The 22,211-nt window shown below is 42.3% G+C and overlaps 1 protein-coding gene across 7 annotated transcripts in view; it reads right to left on the bottom strand.

Annotated features, from left to right (window-relative positions):
• The window catches only part of spegb (striated muscle enriched protein kinase b), a 62,078-nt gene that overhangs the window by 22,709 nt on the left and 17,158 nt on the right, over positions 1–22,211 (bottom strand). The window contains exons 2-13 of one of the 7 annotated variants that reach the window (XM_031585620.2): positions 17,249–17,316; positions 15,486–15,520; positions 15,008–15,112; positions 13,284–13,428; positions 8,075–9,714; positions 7,677–7,820; positions 7,136–7,318; positions 3,035–3,213; positions 2,443–2,531; positions 2,024–2,199; positions 601–861; positions 109–267 (exon numbers count right to left, since the gene is read on the bottom strand). In XM_031585620.2, the coding sequence (XP_031441480.1) occupies positions 109–267; positions 601–861; positions 2,024–2,199; positions 2,443–2,531; positions 3,035–3,213; positions 7,136–7,318; positions 7,677–7,820; positions 8,075–9,714; positions 13,284–13,428; positions 15,008–15,112; positions 15,486–15,520; positions 17,249–17,316 (3,184 nt within the window). Of the gene's footprint in view, positions 1–108; positions 268–600; positions 862–2,023; positions 2,200–2,442; positions 2,532–3,034; positions 3,214–7,135; positions 7,319–7,676; positions 7,821–8,074; positions 9,715–13,283; positions 13,429–15,007; positions 15,113–15,485; positions 15,521–17,248; positions 17,317–22,211 lie in introns of those variants that run through there. The other 6 variants (XM_031585623.2, XM_031585629.2, XM_031585636.2 and 3 more) reach the window with 6 other exon arrangements.

Raw genomic sequence — 22,211 nt, 5'->3', positions numbered from 1 at the left:
TGGGGGAGAAACAGAAAATCCCAAGAGCACCGAACAGTCACTTAGCACATCAAAAGGTCATCGGTTTAGTCAGCGAATCCTCAACACCCGTGGGAGTGTCTCGCTTACCGAAATGGCTCCAGGTGACGTTGGGCGGAGGAGTTCCGCTGACCTTGCAGTCGAAGCGGGCGTTGCGGCCCTCGATCACTTCCAGCACGTCCAGCTTGCGGGTGAAGAGTGGCTCGATGGAAGGAATGACTTTGAGTTTGGCGCTGGAGGTCAGCTCCTCTGAAACACAATGGTAGACATGAGGGGTGTGTGGGGCAGAGTAAGACAGCGACAGAGCAGTCAGACATAAACACTTGAGATCGGACTTGACAAGGTGTTATGTAACCCCTGCCTTGTGGTGAGGCAGAGTGATTCTGTCAAACAGTTGACGACTCAATTTGTTCTGATACACTGTACTTGATCTACTGTCGATCAGCAGGCGGAGTATGGCACTCAGAATCCCAAGGTCATGGGTTAAGCCCCCTAAAGTAAGCACATTTCAAAATGTACTTACTGATCTCCAGTCACTTTGAACAAATTCTGCTCAATGCTGAGAATGTAAACCAACCTCACCTTTGGCTGTGCTAAGCTTGCAGGTGTAGGAGCCGCTGTCATCCTCATGCACGGAGTTGAGCAGCAGCCGGCACCTCCGACCATCAAAGTGCATCTTGCAGTTGAGCAGCGCTGGCTGGATCAGCTTCCCGTCAGACAGCCAGTCCACATCCACATCCTGGGGCCCCGTCACGTGGCACTCAAACAGGGCTGTCTCGCCAGCCTTCACCATAATGTCCCTGACGGGCCGGATGACCGCCAACCCAGGCTCTATAGGGGGTGCTGGAGAAGAGAGTGAGGAGAGAAACTGTTTTACTTGAGCTGTCAAATAGTCTAATCATGTTCTGTGCAGTTAGAAGATCCTGGTGTTTGCAAGTACAGAATGATCTGCAGTATCATTTGTGTTTGTGTCACTGAATCTTGACAAAAAGGCTGACAGCAAAAGAGGACATCCGTACAAATTACAGAGCAGTGTAGTGTAGGGCTGACATGGGAAACTCAACACAAACTCAGTAACACAATATGTAGTGCTTCTCTGTCATTATCAGACAGGGGGCTGTCAATGGCCTAAGCTCTTCAATTTCAGATGAAGATTCATGGCTTCTAGCAAGTGCAGATGATTTACTTCTTTTACACAGGTTTATTTCAAGACTAATTCTAAAATAGACAGAAACGTAAGTCACTTCAAGAAATTACATTTGCATTGATTAGCTCGGCGAGAGGGGGCTGACTGACATTTGACTGACATTTCAAGTGAAGACAGCAGTACAAATCTTTAATCTTAAATCTACAAACCAATGACAACCCCATGCTTAATCAATCCTTCACAGCTTCCTCCATAAACTGCAGGTGCAATCATGATTCCTGTACTCAAAATAACTACAGTGCATGTTCACATGTACGCTTTAACATCACATACTCCATATACCAGCCTAGCCAGTGCAAGACACTGTCAAAAGATTTCAGAGAAGAAGTCATGACGTCCTCAATATGTTCATAATGACAGATTTCAGATGGCTGAAAATGTATTACAAAGGAAAAAATGATCTACTAAATGTATTTTGTATTCGATGTATTTTGTATTGCAGTGATGTATGATCTTTTGGGCAAGATTGGGTGACGTAAGTACAAGTGCTCTCCATCTTACAGCTCCGCAGCCTACAACAGTCGAAGCAGATAATGAGGGGCAGGCTCTTGTCATCTGTAGCGCCCTCCTGTGAGAACATCCTCTGTTCTCCGCAGTCCATCTGTGCCAAGACCAGTACTTAACCTACGCTTGGCCGCGTTTGGCAGATCTGGTGTTACCCACAAGCGGTGAACTAGGTTAGGAATGATAGCCTTACGTACAGGCAAAGGTGTTGTATCCTATGGAGTTAAACTTCTAATGACACCAACTGTAGCATGCAAAGAGCAATACTAAGAGGGAGGGGGGGGGCATCCTTACCATTGACTTCTAGTTTAGCTTCACATTGCTTTGTCCCGTACTCGTTTATGATCTTGCAGGTGTATACCCCTGTGTCAGACTTCTGCGCTGACTTAATTATCATCTCGAAGGCAGTGTCCTCTGTTTCACGCACAATATGACGGGGGCCCGTTTTTATGGTCACTCTATCTCTGAGCCTGTGAACAGAAACACATTTGCTCCATACTGTGAACATGAAGTGAAATGTTGGGCCCTTTACCAGTTCTACCATGGGACTGCATGTCGGTACTGATAAAATAAAGGAGCCTAAATTCATTTCAGAAGAAGTGACTGTTGTGAAGTAGTGACTGTCACTGCTAATGCTTCTCCATTTCATACATTCCGTTAAAGACATTAAAATGCAACTGCTGACACAACTAATACTGCAACAACAAACCTACCAGTACAACATGGGTTTTGGCTGTCCCGTCATGCGAACAGACATAGTCACCTCCTGTCCCTCGAAGACAGCCTGATCATTCATGATAGCCTAAATCAAGATAGCAAAATAGTAATATTAAAACGCAATTAAAACGTGTTGAGTACCATAAAAATTATGTCAAGCAGAGTTTTACATAATCTGTCAAGCAGTACCCTTTAATAACTCTTGGCTAATCTTGGCTAAGACAGTTGGGTACAGTAGGGTGCCTATGGCGGTTCTAGTTATAGAAGCATTTTTATAATTAGACAGTACAGGACATTATATTACAGTGAAGTGCAGTCTTGCATCAACTCCTTACACTAGCTGAGGCCTGCTGGTGGCCTAATGTAAGAACACAACACTAGCCTATGGACAATTTGAGGAAATAACTCAAAGCTAAAGCGACAACAAATAAATTGCATTTAATACAATTTTTAAAAATGATTGTTAATAAAAAATATGAAATCTGTAAACTCACAAATATTTGATACGCAAAATAGATGACAGCATCTATGGGCAGCCACAACCAAGCGAGCAATAGAATAACAGAAGGAGAAAAACAGACATGCTACCTGAAAGGCAGGTGGTTCCTTAAATCGGGTGTCCATGATTGTCCTGGGAGACGGGCCCCGATACGAGCTGCCGTAGTCCATGCTCTCCTCCATAGGGCTCATGTACTCCTCGTCAGAAGTGATGGGGCTGGCCACATCCATGGGCACTCCCAGATTCCCCCTCTGCTCCTGTGAGGGCTCTGTGGGTCATAAGGATATCAGAGTCAGAGTATTGTACCTGCAAAATATTCCAATACATGTTTTTTGTGTGAAGCAAAAACAAAGGGTGAAATACTTTAGGAGATTCTTTGTAAATATTGAATACTGAATGAGAATGCTAGCATGTAACAAATGGCATGTAACTATTAGCTTATATTTGGGGGAACTCTCCATAAAAAGTGAGCGAATGAATACATTTTACTCTTAATGACACATTGGGAAAGAATTCATCACACGCTCAATTTACAATATCTGAAAAGATGTTTGTGATTTGTGTATGAATTAAAAATAATTAAAAAATTAAAAAAAACATTTCAGTCACTGAAACTCAGCTTGCATATGGAGTTCACCCCACTGGATTCTGAACACAGACTCCAGCAAGCTCGGTCATGATGGACATGAACATGGACATGAACTGGTTGACTGCAGATATTTTCTGTCTGGAAGCAGGCTGCTGTAGCGTGCCCTGCTGCACATGTCCTCGGGTTTTCATGAGCAATGAGGAGTATGAGCAAGAGGAAAAAATAGAAACTGTGTGCCGGTCTCTGCTTACCAGAACATGTATATATTACAGTTTGCATGTGATTCTCATTGCAACACAGTGACAGTGATTTCCAACGTAGATAAAATCATGCAAACCTACTGCAAAATCCTCTAAAACGTTCACTTTGAGTGCATATTGATACGTAAACACATCTAAAACTTAATTTGAACCAAAACCTCTATTAAGAAACTTTCAAATGCAGTTCTCAAAAGACATAACTAACTAAAATTCCAAACACCATTTAAAGGGTCTGAACATTTCCTAGAATTTGTCCAGCATATTTCATCTAAGAGATGTACCTCTGGAACCTTTGTGGCTAAAAGTAGAGGTTTCCCAAAAGTTTCTCTTGCAATAAAGCAATTCAGGAACAAACTATGCCAGTGAGCCTTCCTCCTGCAATCTGCCACACATCCTGAAAAAACTCACCAAGTCCCACACCTCCCTTCAAACTGAGGCTGTGGACTGAGCGACCTTGAGTGGCTCCACCGTGTGTTAAATCCTGACAGCATTTGTGATATCTTGTCAGCGCTTCAACAAGTGGCCGTTGAGTTTGACTGGTAGTCTGGAGTGTAAGATTTCTCTCTGTTACCTCCTCTTGCCCTCTCTCCATAACTTCTTTCCTCTCTCTCTCTCTCTCTCTCTCTCTCTGTCTCATTTAAACTAGCACACATAGACACATCTAGATAACCAATTAAGATAAACAGGCACACCCTTAATGTAGATAGTTTTTCTTGTTTCCAGCACTGCATTATCTCTCTTGGAAACCTAATTACAAACATGTTCTTTGTCTTTCTTTAGCTTAGCACTAACTCTGATATGTTCCAGCAGCACTTACTCAATACAGTGTATCTAACCACATACCATGGAGAGTATATGGTGTAGGTTTATATCTTTCTTCAGGCTACACTCCTAAAAATATTTTCCTTTCATTGAACATTGTGCAGTATGTGCAGTATGTATTGTGCAGTATGTATTGTGCAGTATGTATTGTGCAGTATGTAAAGCTTTAGACTGTAATAGTACATTGCATTACTATAGTGAACCTACACCTTTAAGGAAAAAAACAGTGATGCTATCCGAATGCAAACAGAGCTGCTGCTTTGTGATATTTGTTGTGAGGCTGCAGTGCTGTGCTGTGACGATGACATTAATGTCAGGTGAAAATAACACTGACTGTGATCGTTTCATGGAACAAGTAGTGCTATAAATATCCAGTGCATCCGCTGCCCTAATAAGGTAATAAAAGTATCCCTTTCTCAAGAGCCCTCATCACATACCTTGCTCAACCCAAGGAATAACAAGCATATTTCAGTGGCACGTATTAGCAAGGGAAAAGCAAAGGACACATCTTAGCTAGCAGAGTTGCAAAAAATTTTTCCCCACTCTTTTATAGCAATGGCTTTACAACTGAGAGGAGAAGGTCCAACATATACCATGCATGTGTTAGAAACATGCTTCCTTGCAACACCAGTTATAATACAATAGTATATTCTGATTTACTTGTGAACTGTTGTGTTTTTCAACACTTTTCAAATGACTTTAATGGACATTAAGTGTTTCCTGTTATTACAGGAGATAACAAAGCCAGTAGCCTCTTTGCATTTATGTAAAACCTAATGCATATTTAATGCTCCTGAAAGAAACAACCCCATTGCAATTAATTAATCGTGCTGCTGTACTTTTCCATTCAACCACTGCATGCCCCATAATGATAGTTAATGAGAATCGCTGGTACAGCTTGTTTAGCTCAGTGTCTGTGGAAACGCGATTAGAGCACTTCACTAGGCTGCTCTGCATCTCTGACATTCAAGACTTTAATTCGTACAGTAATTCATATAAAATTAACTTGGCAAAGCAGAAAGCAAGACTAATGTTTGTGGAAATGTCATCCTCGGGCTATCCCGAGGGATACCCAAACAATTGTTTTTCTTTATTCTGACATTCATCAGGAGGCCAGCGTGCCTTTAACAATTTATAAGTTCAATTTAGCCGCTGGGTTGCTATGGTAACTATTAGTGAGGAGGCGCAGCTAGAATATTGCGCAGAGGAGGGGGAGGGGGAAGCAAAATAAAGAGAATTGGTGGTGGTAAGAACCCTTCAGAGCAACTGCTATACAAAGCATGTGGACCAATGATTTTGACTTTTGAGCTTTGGGGTTTTTTTTATTTTTTTTTATGTAAAGAATGTATGTAATGTATGTAAGAATTTATCAATCTAGTTATTTAGATATTTGACACGGTTGCAGCTTACAAGGCCATATTATCAACATTAAAGTTAAACAACTAATGTCCAACATCTTGTAATAGAGTGTTTTACTGTTATCCCATTGCTGTAAACATCACAGTACGGACACTCAGAGCACCACATGTAGCAAAGCAGCACATTGACTAGGTGACTCATTCATTGATCCCACTGAAATAAACAGCAGATTTAAAGGTCCTTAATGTAATTGAGTCTTTTTTTTCTGGATTCACACATGCATAATGCTGAAAAGCACAGTTTCACAATCAAATAACACATTTTGACTGTATATTCAATATATATTTACTCATTTGGTACAAATAAAATTTCATGTCAATACCCTGAATATATCTTTATATTTTAGCTTTGTGTACTTCGTATGTATGTGAGAGAGAACATCTGAAACATATGTAGTTTCTCGCCATCAGAATAAGGAATGTGGAATTTCTATAGCATATTCTACGTGTTGGATCGTTTGATGAGGACCTTTACAGGTTTGTGCCAACACGTGGTATTTTTGCACTTTTTTCCAGGTGCTGCTAATTCTACTCATTAATAATACAAATAGAATTATCAAACATAATCATATATTTTGAGGTGCACACACCTATATGTGGTTAATCTCAGATGTCCCCTGTTTATGAAACTACCCAAAAATGGATTTCCCCTTATTCTTCTGATAGCATAGCCTTGCCTTAACTACTCAGCCTTGATCATGGCAGATTTATTCATAAGCCACCCATAAAGGGAGATTGGTAACTGCACTTTTCCATCTTTTCATGGCTTCCAGTTAATGGTAGAGGGAGGGACTTCCTGGTTTGGTTCTGATGAGAGGCAAAGATGATATGGTGAGTGTGATGTTGGTAAGAATCCCCGTCGATGTCAACGTTTTGAAATATTCTTAGTGAGTGATTCGCCTTGACTTCAGGGTGGTGTCGAAAAAGTATTTGAAATCCGCTTATGAGTCAGCCAAGCCTTGCCAAAATAGCACATTTAGTTCAGCCTAATGGACCTTTTCTTGGCACTGGCAAAGCTCTCTATTCTCACAAGAGACACACACTCATCTTAAGAGCTTCACCTGCTTTCCCGAGATGCAAATGTGAGCCAAACTCACTCACCTGATTTGATGCAGAGGGTTGCAGTACAGGACGCTGAGCCCATTTGATTGGTGGCTGTGACAGTGTATGTTCCAGCATCACTCGGTTTTGTCCATTTGATGAACAAAGAGTGTCTCTCCCCTTCCACCTTCACCACGTGAGTGGGAATACTCTTGATGTCTGTGTTGTTTCTTTTCCATGTCACTGAAGAAGGAAGAAAACCAGACTAGATATGAACAGGAGGCACCTTCTTTTCCCATTAATAGGACAGAGACGGAAAGAGCAAGAGAGCAAGAGAGAGAAAAAAGAGAGAGAGCATGACCTAGCCAAGTCTTATGAGTGAATCAGTGGTCATTAACACAAGGCAATGTCTTCATTTGCATAAGCTGAAAAGATCAAACGAAAAGCATTTAAGATCTGTAGAAACTGAGGATGATGAGCGTTTAAAATCCAGAGAGCATGGACCAACTCAATAAAATTGGTTAATCTTAGCATGGATTTTTTAAAGTCAGCTACTAAGAACGAAAAAGAAAAAAAAACCACAGCAGCTCAAACAACTTGCCTTCTGGGAGAGGGGTGCCAGCGATGATGCATTTCAGCACCACTTCAACACCAGTGGATGCAACAACGTCATGGAGGGGAAATTCAAACACTGGAGCCTCCATGGGGTCCTCTCCTGCAGACACGTATGAGTCGTCTGAGGATTCTGCACAAGTATTCAGAGAACAGAAAAAATTAATTGGAGTTAGTGATTATACTGCTTGGCAGTGACTATGATACTGAGGATATGAGGAATAGGAGGAAATTATAATTTTTTTCTACAGTGAATGAAAAATAATATTGAAATACCTACAAACTCTTTGAACACATTGAAAAATAGTGTTCCTTGCAAAACAAAGGTATCAGATTTGTTTGTGTGTCTTTTTAATCAGTTTGGAAATTAAATAAAAACAAACCTACCCAGTTCAGGAGACATGGGCCTGGTGCGTCTGCCCTTCCCTCGGGTCCTCTGCGGTTTCTCCTCTCTGACAGGGCTGCTTTTCCTTTCCTTGTCAACCTCTGCTGGAACCACCTCCATTGATTCCTCCTCTATAATTATGGTGGGAATGATAAGTTTCATTGGAGCAGCAGCAGGAGCAGGAGCAGGAGCAGGACCAGGAGCAGGAGCAGGCACCGGAGTCAAAGGAGTCACGTCCATCTCCATCTTCTCCTCGTCAGACGAGGACAGGGACACCCTGGGGGGTTTTGGTGGTGCTTGGCCAGGTCGTTCTTGGTTTATAACTCTCTGCACAAGTGGACTTTCAGGTCTATGTTCCACTTTCCTTAAAGATATTTCTATGGGTGTCTTCCTGTGAATAGCTTCATCCTTTTCTGACATGACGGGAACTTCTTGCACACGTATGACCCGCTGTACTAGGGGACTGGACGGTCTCAGTTCGACCTTACGCAGCGCCATTTCCACAACATTCCGAGATGGTGACTCTGTGCCTCTTCTAGGAGACGATGATCGTTCCTCAAGCACGTGGGTGACATCTATTGGTGATCTCCGCGGAGTCTCCCTCATTGGACTGGCACTCCGCATATGCCTCGGTGAACGGTGTCCAGGCAATTCTGAGGAGGACAAGGCCTCCGGAGATGAGACCTCGTCTCCCAGTCGGCTCCGGGCCATGATGCTCACCGTGGCTCGCTTGGTCTCCAGCTGCTGAGGCGAGACCCGATCTGGTGGCACTTGTATTGCTTGTACTTGTAGCTGGCTCTGTTCCATGTGTGGTGACTTGAGAGGTGACTGCCCTTTGTGTTGTTCTCTCTCTTTCTGTTCCTGAGCCTGCTGGGCACGCTCCCTGTCCTGCAGTTTCTGCAGCACCTGAGGAGGAATCGGCTCCAGTTTCCTCAGGGGCTGCCGGCTCCTATGGGAGAGCTGCTCGGTGGAGAAGGACTTCTTCATGTGCGGCTTCCCCACAAGCTTCTTGATGCGCTGCAGCTCCTCGGTGAACTTGCTTTCGATGTCCTGGACCTTCTGAGAGTACCGTGGCCTGTCCTCCAAGGAGGCAGCCCTCTGCTTGAACATTGACCTCCTCTGGGCTGCGTCGGCCTTCAAAGCCTCACTGAGGTCTTCCCGAGAGCTCTCCCTGGAAATCCCCAATCGGCTTCCTCCATCGTCCGAGTCGACGGACGGGGCTCGGTGGAATCCGGCCCAAGAGCGTCCAGAGATGGAGCCCTCGTTGTCGATGCTCCTCCGGCGCTCGCAGTCTCGCACCTTCTCGAAGATCTTGGAGCTGGGACGGGTTAGTTTGGGTGACGGGCGGGGGGTCAGGTCCTTGCGCGAGTACTCGCTGACGGGAGTCTGAGGCCGGGAGTCCGGGGCACTACTCTGGGACATGCCTGAGGACTTGGGCTGTTTGATCTTCTCCTCAAACTCACCTGGTACTGTGTCCTGGTATTCGGTTGGCACAACGGCTTTCTTGCGTGGGGCGAGGGGCGTGGCAGGGGCTGAACCAGATCGGCTGGGCAGGGGAGAGGCAGTCGAGCGGCCAAATTTGGGGGAAGGGGGAGGGAGAGCTTGAGGGGGAGAGTCCCTCAAAACATCCTCAGAATGGCTCCTGAAAAAGGCGATTAAGGGAAATGCTCTGTTAGCGAGTGGGGTAAAGCATGGGGAGGAGCCCAGCTGTTTGGAAGAGGACAGGGAGGCTCAGGGAGCCAGTGTGGCTTTCAGTGGCTCAGGGATTGCAGTGTGAATGTCTGTGTTTGTGCTTGTCAGTACACATGTGTCTTTGAAAGAACTGTTTCGCTAACTAATTGGGAGACTTCAACCGTGGGAAAAAAAAGTTGAAGACAGGCTGGGGATATTTGGGCAGTAGATGAGTGTGACACTAACATAAGCTACAATGAGTAATTTGTTGGTGACGGGATTGGTGGTTTGGTGACCAAAACTGTAAAAGCATGTTCAAAGCATGGTCAAACTAAGTCAATTATGGAATAACAGCCAAGGGACTATGTGTTCCCTTGTGGCCAAGTACTAAAATTAGGTTCTAAAGTGGCATTAAATAAACAGAAAATGTGATTTGTGTGATAAATATGGACACATTGCACTTTGATGATATCAGCTAACTTGCATCCTATGATGCATCTGTGGGTTGGTGGTGATAATCGTTATGTGAGGTTGACAGGCCACGTTGTAAAGTATGGTGCCTACTAGCCTTTTCCTTCCAAAAAAACTGGACTAGACCACCATATATCACTGGATATCTACAAGTTTAAGTCAAAGGATGCTTGTTGTGACAAGGAAGGACAGACTGCAAGGTTCAACTTGATACAAGCACGCAAGTCTTGGTGAGGAACCATCAGATGACTGCAGTAACGGCCATAAACCAAAAGGCCTCTGATGAGTTAAACCTCGAGAAAATCACAAACGAGAAGTTATTCAGTTTACGCTGCAACACAAAACTGCAGACACCTGACAGCACAACGAATTGTGCAGATATTGAAATTACTCTGTGCGTGTTCCAAGAAAATATACATACAATTCCTTCCTGGTCAACAAATGCATGGACTTATACTTGTATACAATATCCAATATAATACTGCATGAACAGTATGCAAGCAGTGCAAACAGCATGCAGAGAATATGAACATGCAGTAGGTTCATAAAACTGTACAAATGAATCTTTCTTATATAATAAAAATGTGTAAATTATAATGCTTCTTCTCAATGGACTGGGCTATAAAGCGAAACTATGGATATATTTGTTTGAAATATATTCTATTGAATAACAATAATGATATCAATAATGATATTTGAAAGACAAAATAGTTATCATGTTAAAATTGTATATAGCTTCGGAATGTATGATTAAATGGGGATATATATATATATATATATATTCAACAAATGTCCCTCCCAATGATCAAATAAATCACTTTGTAAGTAATAAGTATGTATGGTGACTAGTGATGCATGTCATGTTGCAACATTTTGAAACATATACTCAACACTTTAGATTGAACAGAATTCATTAAAAAGCATAGTCACTGGTGGAGATTAAGTCAATTTAATGTTTACAGTTTGAGCAGACTGTAATTCATAGTCATTGGCGTCTCACCAGAGCATTAGTACTGGCAAAATGCATGCAATCATGAATGCGTGCCAGGAAAAACTTGCACCAAACTTGCATGCACAATAACCAGGGGATAACCAAAGGGGTCGATGATACCTCACACACAATGAGATGCAAAGAACTCTTTGAACATCAGAGCTGAAGAGACCTTGTAAGACAGTGAGGCACAATCAAACACCAGACTGTGTTTTATTGCGACCACCCAGAGAAAAATATTCACATGGTTTTCTTGCATTCATTGGTATGTGGGTTATAACTTAAATGATTTATATATGGACAATGGGGGAGGGGGGACAAAGGAAAGTGTGAACTGAACTGAACAGAACATAAATTGGAATGAGGGAGAAATAAGGTTATAATTTTGTTTGAAAGGTGAGGGTGAGCACTGAGAGGAGGCTGGAGGGTGATCATTGAAACGCTTATGACGTACATCTACATTATTTATTCATAGACTGAATCTATACTCAAACTGCTGTAGGTTTAAGTACGTGAGATTTTGATAGAAGGGCTTTCGCAAAGTAATCATGAAACCATTAGAGTTGGATAGTCTCACCCTTTCCGTTAAAGGCTGCATCTGCCTCTGTGAAGCCATCACGGAAGAAAATCTATAAAGGTCATAACTGCACAAAGCTGTATGAAAGGTGAGATGTCTTATACAATGCCACTTAGTGATATATATTCTTATGCATCAAGATTATTCATTTAATCTTTGTGCACTGTAGACTCCCCAGAAGAATAGCTATGAGGAAAGAGCCGAGGTGCTTATCATCTCATGTAAAACTGGTTACATTAGGTTTGGGAAGGGCTTGTTTAAGGACCAACTTCAGCATGGGCTATTCAGCAGAGGAGGACAAATATGAGAATCCCCTAAGAGCTGCATGAGTGAGCTATGGCTATCATATGTTTGCTTGCTTATGTAAAGACAGCATGAAAGGAGCACTAAATGAGCGGCAAACAACAAAATAAGAATAAAATAAAAGTGAATACCGACAAAATAAACAGATAAATAAATAATTGTGCTGTGCCGAATACATTGGGGGGTATCCATGCTGTGTGCAATCCTAAAACAGACGTGGATTGTCTTCCCTTTATGAATTACTGCAATGCAGTGAAAGGGCAAATGTCTTAAGGGCAAAGGTTTTGTGTTTTGGGCAGGCTTTAGGCACTGAGCACTGATAATGTAATGTGGTAATATGTAGGGCGGGCCCAAGCTACAACATGGGGTAGGAATAATGTAGCAAAGGATTGGATGAACCGGAGGATGCAGTCAGGGACTCTCTTACCAGCTCACTGTAGTCTTGGTACAGTTCGGTATACTGTACATAGGCAGATCTATGATTTTTCCCTTGTTGTGCAAATAGGCCTCGTTATGTAAACAGTTAGAACACTTTTCCTCTTCATCATTAACCTCTATAGTAAATAATGATATCACATGGGTAAATTAAATAATAAGTATTTCTCTCATAAAAAGAGGCTTTTTGTTGTTATTATACTAAGCGTGATCGTTCTTTACCCTCTGAATGCCCCGTCTGCTATTATCCTGCAAATGAGATCATATCCATATCAAGAGTTCCCATTAGTGTATCCTTTGTTGTTGTTGTATGAGGTTCAGTGATCGCAGAGATGTCCTCTGACAGCTAGAGACCTCATGTCATGTTTTGACTGATTTTCTCTGGTCCCTTTCTCTGTCTGTACAGAGAAGACCCCATGTTATAGCAAGGGCCTCCAGACACAGTGTGAGTAGCTTGTTTTGTTGTGTGTGTTTGTTGTGATGGGGCTGTTTAGAGACGCGGTTTGTTCAGCTTTTCTGTTTGTAGTAACTTAGTTGCGGCTGCTGGGTCTGGTTTTTTGATTAAATGTTTACTTACAGGGGTATAGAAAAAGTCCTTCCTTTATAGAGACTGAATGTGCTACCGTAGTTATCGCTAGCTAAAGACACACTTTCCTCGGACCCCCACACTGGACGAGTCAGATTGGCGCGGGATGCTCGCATCAGAGGCTCGACCCCTAGGTGCCTGATCTGGGAGCCCGGTGGCTCCCCTCTGTTCGCTTGCCTGGCGGCCTTGGAGAGGTCCTGCTGCCCGAGCGATCGAGAGCCCAGGACCAGGGCCTCCTTCTCTACCACTGTGCCCTCCCAAGTATCCGTGCGTGGGCCCAGGTGACTGGCCCCCTCAGGACCGGCAGCCATCACCCTGTCACCTGCAAGAGATTTTCCAAACAACGTGAGTGATGTGCTCAGAAACATGCAGAATTATGCTCATAGCAATCGCAGTTGTATAGTCATCATTTCTATACTATTAGCAATACAATAATACCATATACTATAATAATATCATAGCAAAAAACAAATACTGTATACTATACAAATAGCTCTACTACTACAACACATATGTGACAACAAATAAAATGTGTTTTTTTTGTGCATCTGGGCAAGCAAGATGATTTGTGCATCTATTTCGGCGCAATTCAGCCTTCATGGTTCATCTGTCAGCACACTACTTGAGCCAGCTATTGAATAAGACGAGGGAGGAGGTGTGTGGCATTTACTGCAGACAGCGACCAGCTCTCGCAGGCAGTGCCACGCCATATACTGGCGCTCTGACTCACTTAGGCCGGCCTGAGACTGACATGGTGGAGCGGAGCGAAAAACGAACAGCAAACATCCATCAGGTGAACCACTGAAGGGCTACCGCTTATCCAGCTACAGTCATGCCCTGACTGATCGGGTCCCTCAGATATGAACGACTTTATAGGAGTCCTTAAAATGTCTTGAAATCTTTGTCATTGTTGTCCTTCCATTGTTTAATTGTGTCTAAAGAGTGGGTGTTCATCACCTTGACAAGCTTTTAAAAGAGACCGATGATACACTGACGAGATGTATTGAAGCTGAATAAAAAGGGAAATGCGTTTTCAGGACTGACTTGTTCAATAATGTCAGAATTACTTCTCACTCTAGCCAGTATTGTAAATATAAAGATTTTAATCCACATGTGAAACTGACAGTTACTGTATACACAAAGTAAGAGTGGATAAACTCAACGAGGAAAAAAGAATATACATATGCGCCAGGAAGCGCTGTCAAATCTTTTTCCTGAAAATGAAAAGATTTCAATTCTATTTTCTATTTGTTTGTGTAAAGTCATTGATATGTTATTCATCCCCAGTATGAGTGACCTAAATACTCTCCCACTCGCTGTCCCAGGGGACTGACAGAAAGGTCTATTCATGCAGCTGCACTGACAACAGGAAGTGTTTTGGCAGGCTTTCTGTGTCTTAAAAAATACAAGGCTGTCTCACCCTGATATTTAGATTGAAAGCAAAATGTCGGTTTTTATGATTTCATTGCGTTCGTTACCTTTCATAATGACAAAAAAATCACAAGAATTTTCCTGACTGAACTAAATATAACCAATCATTGTAACCTTACTGTCAATTGTACATGCATCACTGACTGTCATAAATGATTGTAATTAGCAGACAGGGATCAATAACATGACAAATGTCAAGATGCAGATGAGGTAAAACTGAGCATATCTGATCCCAATAACTAACAGAGGAGAAAAGATTGATAACGTTTTTAGAAGCATTCTATTCATCTGATGCTGACATGAAAAAAATCTAAAAAACAAGAGGGTAATGGAAGTGACAAGATAAATGTACTGCTCCATTTTACACCTAAACCTCACTTTCATCATGCTTTACATGAAGAAAATAACACTGGCCTTTAGATTCTAATCTGGCAATAAATTATGATTCTTTAAGCTTTGATAAAGTTTACCTGCAGGCAGTCTTTGGGAAGCCTGGTCCTGAGGACCCTCGGGTCTCTCTTTGGTCTCCATGCGTATCTGGGGCTCAGTGGCTTCGTCCTCTGTAGTCTCTGAGTCTACAGGAAGAAGAAAAAAAGATATCATCACGTCACGACTCAGACCAAACATTGTAGTACCATACATTCTACTGATGCAGACTCTTTGGATATAACTGAGAGAGGAGTAGGAGAGGGCCGGCTAGACTTCCATCAGAGAGTATATATATCTAAACCTTGCAAAAATGATTACATACGTATGAGCTGGCCTGACCTGCATAGCAACAGTGTGACCTTTAACATGTAATAGGGAATGAGAATGGAGGGTGGTGAGTGTGAGAAATAATGGAATGTTACATGCTCATAAATAATCTTGTGGAGCGGATACTGGCATAGGTGGGGTACTGGTGGCTCAGATGTGAGCAAGCCGAGAGAACAAAAAGAGAACCATTACCATAACTTTGTTTCCTGCAGGAGCGGAAAACTTCGCTTCCATAGTGGCAGTGGGGAGAGGCAAACAGGGAGAGCACCGTTACTATAGAAACCAATCCCATTCCAACTTTGTCATTCAGTTATCCCCATACACCCTCTCTCCTTCACCCCCAACGACTGCCACAAAACCTGCTGACTCGACAAAAAAACTGCTAGTGTGATCCAGTTATTTGTTTCATCTGTGATTTAGTGGACTGTGTAGGCTATCGCCATACCATATGCCATGCTTGCCATCTGCATCTTAAGAGGGATTTTATTGTGCCCAATTTCTCACAATAATATGTAGGCATTCAGAGGAAAAAAATGTTTTGGCGTGAATAATTGCATCATTAACTGTCGAGAGACTGTTAAGTCTGCCAAATCATTTATAGCCAATCGCAAGGATTCTGATTTGAGTCATTATCTCATTATTGTGTAATTATCATAGATATTTTTCAACAGACTGTGAAACACTTGATGTTTGATATTAAGCTTGCTGCCAGATTGAGGATGCCACTCAATCTGCCACAAATCTCCCCCTCACTGCGGCAAATCACCCACTCTAAATAGTTCTTATTCTATCTTTTCTATCCCGTCCTTTGATATTCTAGTATCATGCCTTTCTTGTTGAGAAAGACAGCTAATACATTGCTAATCCTTGCAAAAATGAAACAAAAAAAGCTTCACTCCGACAGATAGCAAATGTGGCATTATGATATGATACAAAACCTACTCAACTTCAATCCCACTGAGCAAAATGCTTTGTATGATTTTAATTTCACACATCCATTCCCTTGCCTATGATGACTGTTTGCTGAAATGAGACAAGAGTAAGGCTTTCGTAATGGCAAAAAGTATGACTAAATAATGAATACATCAGTCAGTTAAATTATTAATAAGAAAACAGACTTTATCATAAAATGCTACAATAGTCTTGGTTTAATCTTCCATCAAATAACAGAGAATAATTTGTCCCCATGCTATATCAGCATAATCCAATATTTATTATATTTTGTGCATACAAAATGGAGAGAGTTTATCTCTTAATTACAACCATCATCTGTGACATCTGCTTTCACAAACAAAGAGACAACAAGTACACAACCACCATCACAAACACTGTTGAAAGGAACCACATCAAAGCTAAAACAAACAAAAAAAAACTGAGTACAGCAATTTAAATCAAATGAAAGACCAATCTACAGAAAAACACTGTATGGCCAATAGGATGCACATGATTCTTATTCAGAACAGCAACAGTAACCTTTAACTAAGAAGACCTGGGACATGGGCAATGCATGCCTTCTGCAGCTCTTAGCAACAGTGAGCTATGCTTTAAATTTCGCACCTCTGTTAAGTGCAAAAATCCATTTTGAGTCAGGCGTTCAGCCATGACTAGCTCCCTGCAGAGAGTTCTGGTTCTAATTGTTCCCGCCTCACAGGGTCTAGCACAGCCTCACAGTCACAAGGGCCATCACAGCAAGCCTTGTGGTTTCTGCTCAATAACGCCCCGCTGGCAGGTTAAAGCTCCTTAAGGCTGGTGTTTTGTTTTAGAAGGCTGGTCTGCAGCATCCCTGGGACTACAGATCAAACCTCCAGGGCATCTGGCAATGCTATCTGCTCATTTTTGCTGTTGTGTGTGTGTTTTTTTTTATGTGATGCAAAGTTCAATAAGTCATCCTTAATCCTATGGACCACACATGACAATGGCTAGCACACTCAGTAGGATCTTTTTTTAGTAATAACCTGTTATCTATAAAACCAAACACACCATGGGTAAACCGTCCAAATGTTCGGTTTGAATGTCCGGTTTTCTGCAAGGAGAGAGAGAACATGTTGGTGTATTATATCATACAACATACCACTGACAATTAATATGATAGAAAGCTTATAAAACAAGTGCATGCTTGGCCAGAGCAAACAAATTATTTCATTAAACCAACACATGCTTTTCAACTCCAAAGGTCAAAACAATATTTATAACCAGTGATGACTAACACAGAAATCATAATACAATCACATTGCCACTGCAGCACAAGAAGCAAGTTAGACGCGCCTCATCAGTCATTTGTGTTGCAAATGCCCCACTTGCAAAGATTTAATTATGAATTCCTGAGGTAGACCTGGTATTGTGATAATGCAGTTAATACAGTCTTACATACACGTAATTACATGTAGATGTGCTCTTATAGAGCCTTAGTAAGCAGTTTTGGATCTACCCCTTCCACACCCATGGATGCAGACTTAAAAGCCTCTTTTAAAATTGTTCAGAGGTGCCATTTAAGGTGGCTGATGCCTGTCAATCCCCAGGGAAATTTCTACCCAGTTCCTCTGACCCATTTTGAACGCAGCCGCCACTACGGTTAGACAGAACAGTGGCGGATGCAAGGAATGTGTTTTAGGAGGCCAGTGGGGCACAGGAAGCCTGGGAGGATTTCAGAGTTGGATGTCTTGATGTGTTGCACAATTCTGGAAAAACCCTTGGCCTTGTTCACAGATACAGATTCAGTGTGCTTGGCAGTATTCTGTCATTGCAATTTAAGAAGCAATGCACTCATGCACCTGAAACATTAGAGCCTGGTTAAAAAGCGCTGCCACCAAAATGTTAAACTGCTGACAAAATACTGTATACTCTTGGTGTTCCGTTGGAGTTTCTGCTAAGGATGTGATGTCTAGGGAAAAGACCTTCTCTCACAGGCATTATTGGAAAGACACTGAGGCAGATCTGCTCTGACTGCCTGCAGACCTATCCCTAGTCTTCTCCAATGCACATGCATGTGATAAATGAGCCAAATAAGATGTGGTCGTGGGGTGTGTGGCGGGGGGGGGGGTAGAGACAGGGCCGGTCCGTCTGCCCACTGTTATTCCCAGTCCATTAGCTGCCGGGAGAAATGCAATCATAATGGCTGGGGCACTGGGGCGGTTTCTACTCTCCGAAAACGTCACAGACCCGCTCTTTCCAGCCAAATTAGTTATGGGCGAATATCTGTGAGTGTACTTTTTTTTCAGAGCGCTGCGGAATGAGAAGAGTATATGGGAATCTTTGGGAGTGTCGGTGAGGAGGAAATGAAGCCTGGAGATGGCAATGGCAATTACAGCCTTGCTGATTCAGTCCATTTGTCAGGACGTCGCTGGTGCTGTTGTAGTTGTATTCTACAATAGCCAGCATTTATGGGTCCTGAAAGACACTGAATTATTTACTGGCAAGCTTTCATTTTGGCTTTGACCTCCTTTGTTCGGGAAACAAAGCCAGGAATGAATGGTCTATACCTACATGATGAGTGGCACTAGCAATATAATCTGAAAAATTAAAAGAAGAATATTGCAAACGGTGATTGCATGATTTGGCAGAATTTGGACCGTCATTATACAATTAAACTGTGTAGTGAAATATATGACATGTCAGCTCAAATCATGCAAATCATGCATGCACACTACATAAACTCATGAGGTAGACACAGGACAAAAGCACTGATGATATAAACTACAAGGAATATGCAGTAGTTTCAAATGGCACTCAGTAAATGGCATTTTAACATGTCATACTGTAAATGCTCTGATTCAAACAGCATAAAACACCAATCTTATGAACCACACATTTCTCACGAAGGCAGACTTAGATTCCTTATACTTAAAGATTCCACCTGGTAGGCTTGACGGGTAATGACACAGTTGGCACCACAGTGATGGGCAAAGTATGACGTTAGTGCCAGGGTTCGGGGCAAGAGAATGAAGGGGGTGGGGGTGGGTGGGCGTCGTAAACACTCTGCTGTCCCAGGACATTCTGAGACCTCCTGGGTGGAGGGGAAGGCGAGCGCAGTGAGCTGCCGAGGCAAGCTCCTGTTACATTTTCCAGTGCGACACTCTACAGGCGTGACCTGCCAAATGTTGACTGGGTCCTGCAGTACTCGTGCGCAGAGCACGCCACCAGGGGAGGATCTCAGGATGGCCATCTGCACCACCAAACACCAGGGCTAAAGCACCACTTAATGGGTCAGGCATATGGAAATGAATGCTCATTTTCAGTGTGTGTCCCTTGAGAGAGACACCTTTTCATATGGTAGCTGCCATTACAATTAAGTGGCAGTAATTCTGCGAAATAACTCAAATATTTGGTCCTTCAGTTAATCTTAAATTTTGTTCAAAAAGGAGATTTATTTGAAGGAAATGCTAATGTTATACATACTATACAATTGTAGAATGGGAGAGTTGGCATTGCTTAAACTCATATTAAATATGAGGTACTGAAAGCAGTGAGTATTCAGTCCCAACCCCATTCAGAGTTAGTGACTCCTAGCCTAGTCACTGCTTGACAGTATTGAGTAATGATCCATGGTGAAGGCAACCTTTTTCTCCAGCCTGTCCAGACCCTCCATAATGATAACTTTTCTGGGGGGTGTTGATCAGCACCTTGGAGAGCTCCAGAAATTGCCTTGCCGTGGCAACTGGCTGAGCCGCTGCATCACCCACTTTGACAAGTCATCCCGGCCCCAGGTCACACTGTCAAATCACGTCTTTGTCAGGTTCCAGAAAAAGAGTGTTTGGTGGGTATGGCCTGCCGCTATCTAATCTGGGTTGCGTCTCCCGCTCTGCTCTCTTTCAACCACTCCACTTCATCAAAGCGCCAGCAAAGAGACCCACAAGTGCTTCGGCCTCGGCTGCTGCTGGTGTTCCATCTGCCACAAGTCTGCCACGGTCACTCCAGCCCCACTATCGCAGGGAACAAAAGCTTGTCAACAGCACATTGTGTTTACTGATGAGCTGTATCTGTTAGACAGAATGGGACCTGCCAGGGGCTTTGATAACCTGATGCCTCAGCTCTGCCGACACTTATTTATGTTCATGGTTACAGCCAACTGATGCAGTAAGCTTATGAATCCAATAACGAAGCACTATACTGTTCTTCCTGGTTTTTTCTTCTAACCGATTTTCTGCAAAGAATAAATTGAGCTGCTTAACGTAGAAATTTCATTCAAACCTTGTCTCGTAGGTCTCGTAAATGACACTTAGGTTATTACTTTTCATTTTACTGCACTTTTTTTTAAATATTTAAGATAAACAAGTAAAAATGTCCCATTGAAATGAATGGTGGAATCGTGACTTTAACATTCTGTCAACAGTCAACTGTCACTGCTGCAGTCTCTGCCTCTGTCTCTCTCTCTCCCTTCTATACTATATCGATCTATCTATCTCTTTATTTATTTATTTCTGTCTATCTTAATATCTATATCAACTTCTCCATTGCTTTCTTAATTTCTTTATGTCTAAACTCTGTCTAAACCCTCTCTCTTTCACTCACTTTCTCTTCCCCCCCCTCTCTCTATCTATCTACCTTTGCACATTTCTTTAGTTCTTTGTCTATCTCTACCCATCTCAACTGCTCTCAGATGGATTTGCCTTTATCGACCCCCTGCCGCTGCCCCCACCCCCTCTCTCTTCAATGTCTTTCCAACCTTAACCTTTTACTTCATATTTGTTTTATATTTAAATTTAATTTAATTGTATTTATTTTATTTTGTATTTATTGAACTGTTTCAGTCTAGACAACTGCGCTCACAAGGTTTTGCTCTTCTCTAACTCACTCTCTCTCTCTCTGTGTGCATACATAACATATCTTCCCAATATTTTACTTTATATTGATTTTTAATGTATTTAAAACCTATTGACATGAGCATAAATCAGATCAAGTCAATGAATGGCTGTGTAAAATATGCTTCTTCCAATACAGTTTTTTGGGTATAAACTAAGGCAGTGTTGTATTAGCATCATCCACCTGTTAGAAGGAGATGGTTCTGTTTGCGTCGGTCTCTCTCTCTCCTTCCCAGATCTCTGCCCTCCTCCTGCCTGTCTCCCACTGCAGACAGAGATCCAATTATCCCCCTCTATCACCCATCCCCCCTCCTTCACTCGCACTTTTATCTCCTCTTCAATTCGCTCTCCTCTCCAAGGAAGACAAAACAGGAGATGGTGCCCTGTGCCAACACGTCATACATACAAAAACAATTCTGTATGGAGGGCAGGCTGCAACACATTTCCCTTTAATAATGAAGGTGAACATCATGTTTTTGATTTGAAATGAGTAGTCTAAGAAACTATTCCTAATATAAAAGAATAAGGGGTGTACTGAACCATTTCTTTTTCATTACAGCCATAAGCTGTCTTCAAGACCAAAATCAATAATTCAATTTCAAAACATTCACAACATGTATATTGCTACAAAATTGGCTGGGAAACAGATTTCACCCCCACTAAGCAGCTCTTAAAGATGATTCACTGCAAGCCCATTAAATAAAAAAAAGACAGCTTCAACAGCCAAAATCTTTGAATCAGCATCATTGGGGAAATGGGTTTGCTGCCACAAGCACTTTTGCTTTATTACACATAGGCAGAATTGCCCGACATGCTGATATACCATATGTTTCTGTCTTTCAGAGGCATAGAAATACAAACGGCAAACAATCTCTAGCATCCACACAATTCACTGTAGCTTATGGGTTAAATAGGGTTATGTTGTGTTCACATGAAACTTCTTTATGTTAGAAGCCTCATAGAAAATAATAACAATAAGAAACATTGGGGAATCACCCCACAGGGCATCCCTTCTTTCCTCTATGGCATGCAGAGCACAAGATTCACAGGAGAGAACAACTGACACACAATCATTACAATCAAGGATGTGATGAGTATTTAGGGTCAACTTGTTATGCCA

This window comes from Clupea harengus, chromosome 2 (assembly GCF_900700415.2).
Source record: "Clupea harengus chromosome 2, Ch_v2.0.2, whole genome shotgun sequence".
NCBI lineage: Eukaryota > Metazoa > Chordata > Actinopteri > Clupeiformes > Clupeidae > Clupea > Clupea harengus.
This window is presented reverse-complemented; position numbering and strand designations above follow the sequence as displayed.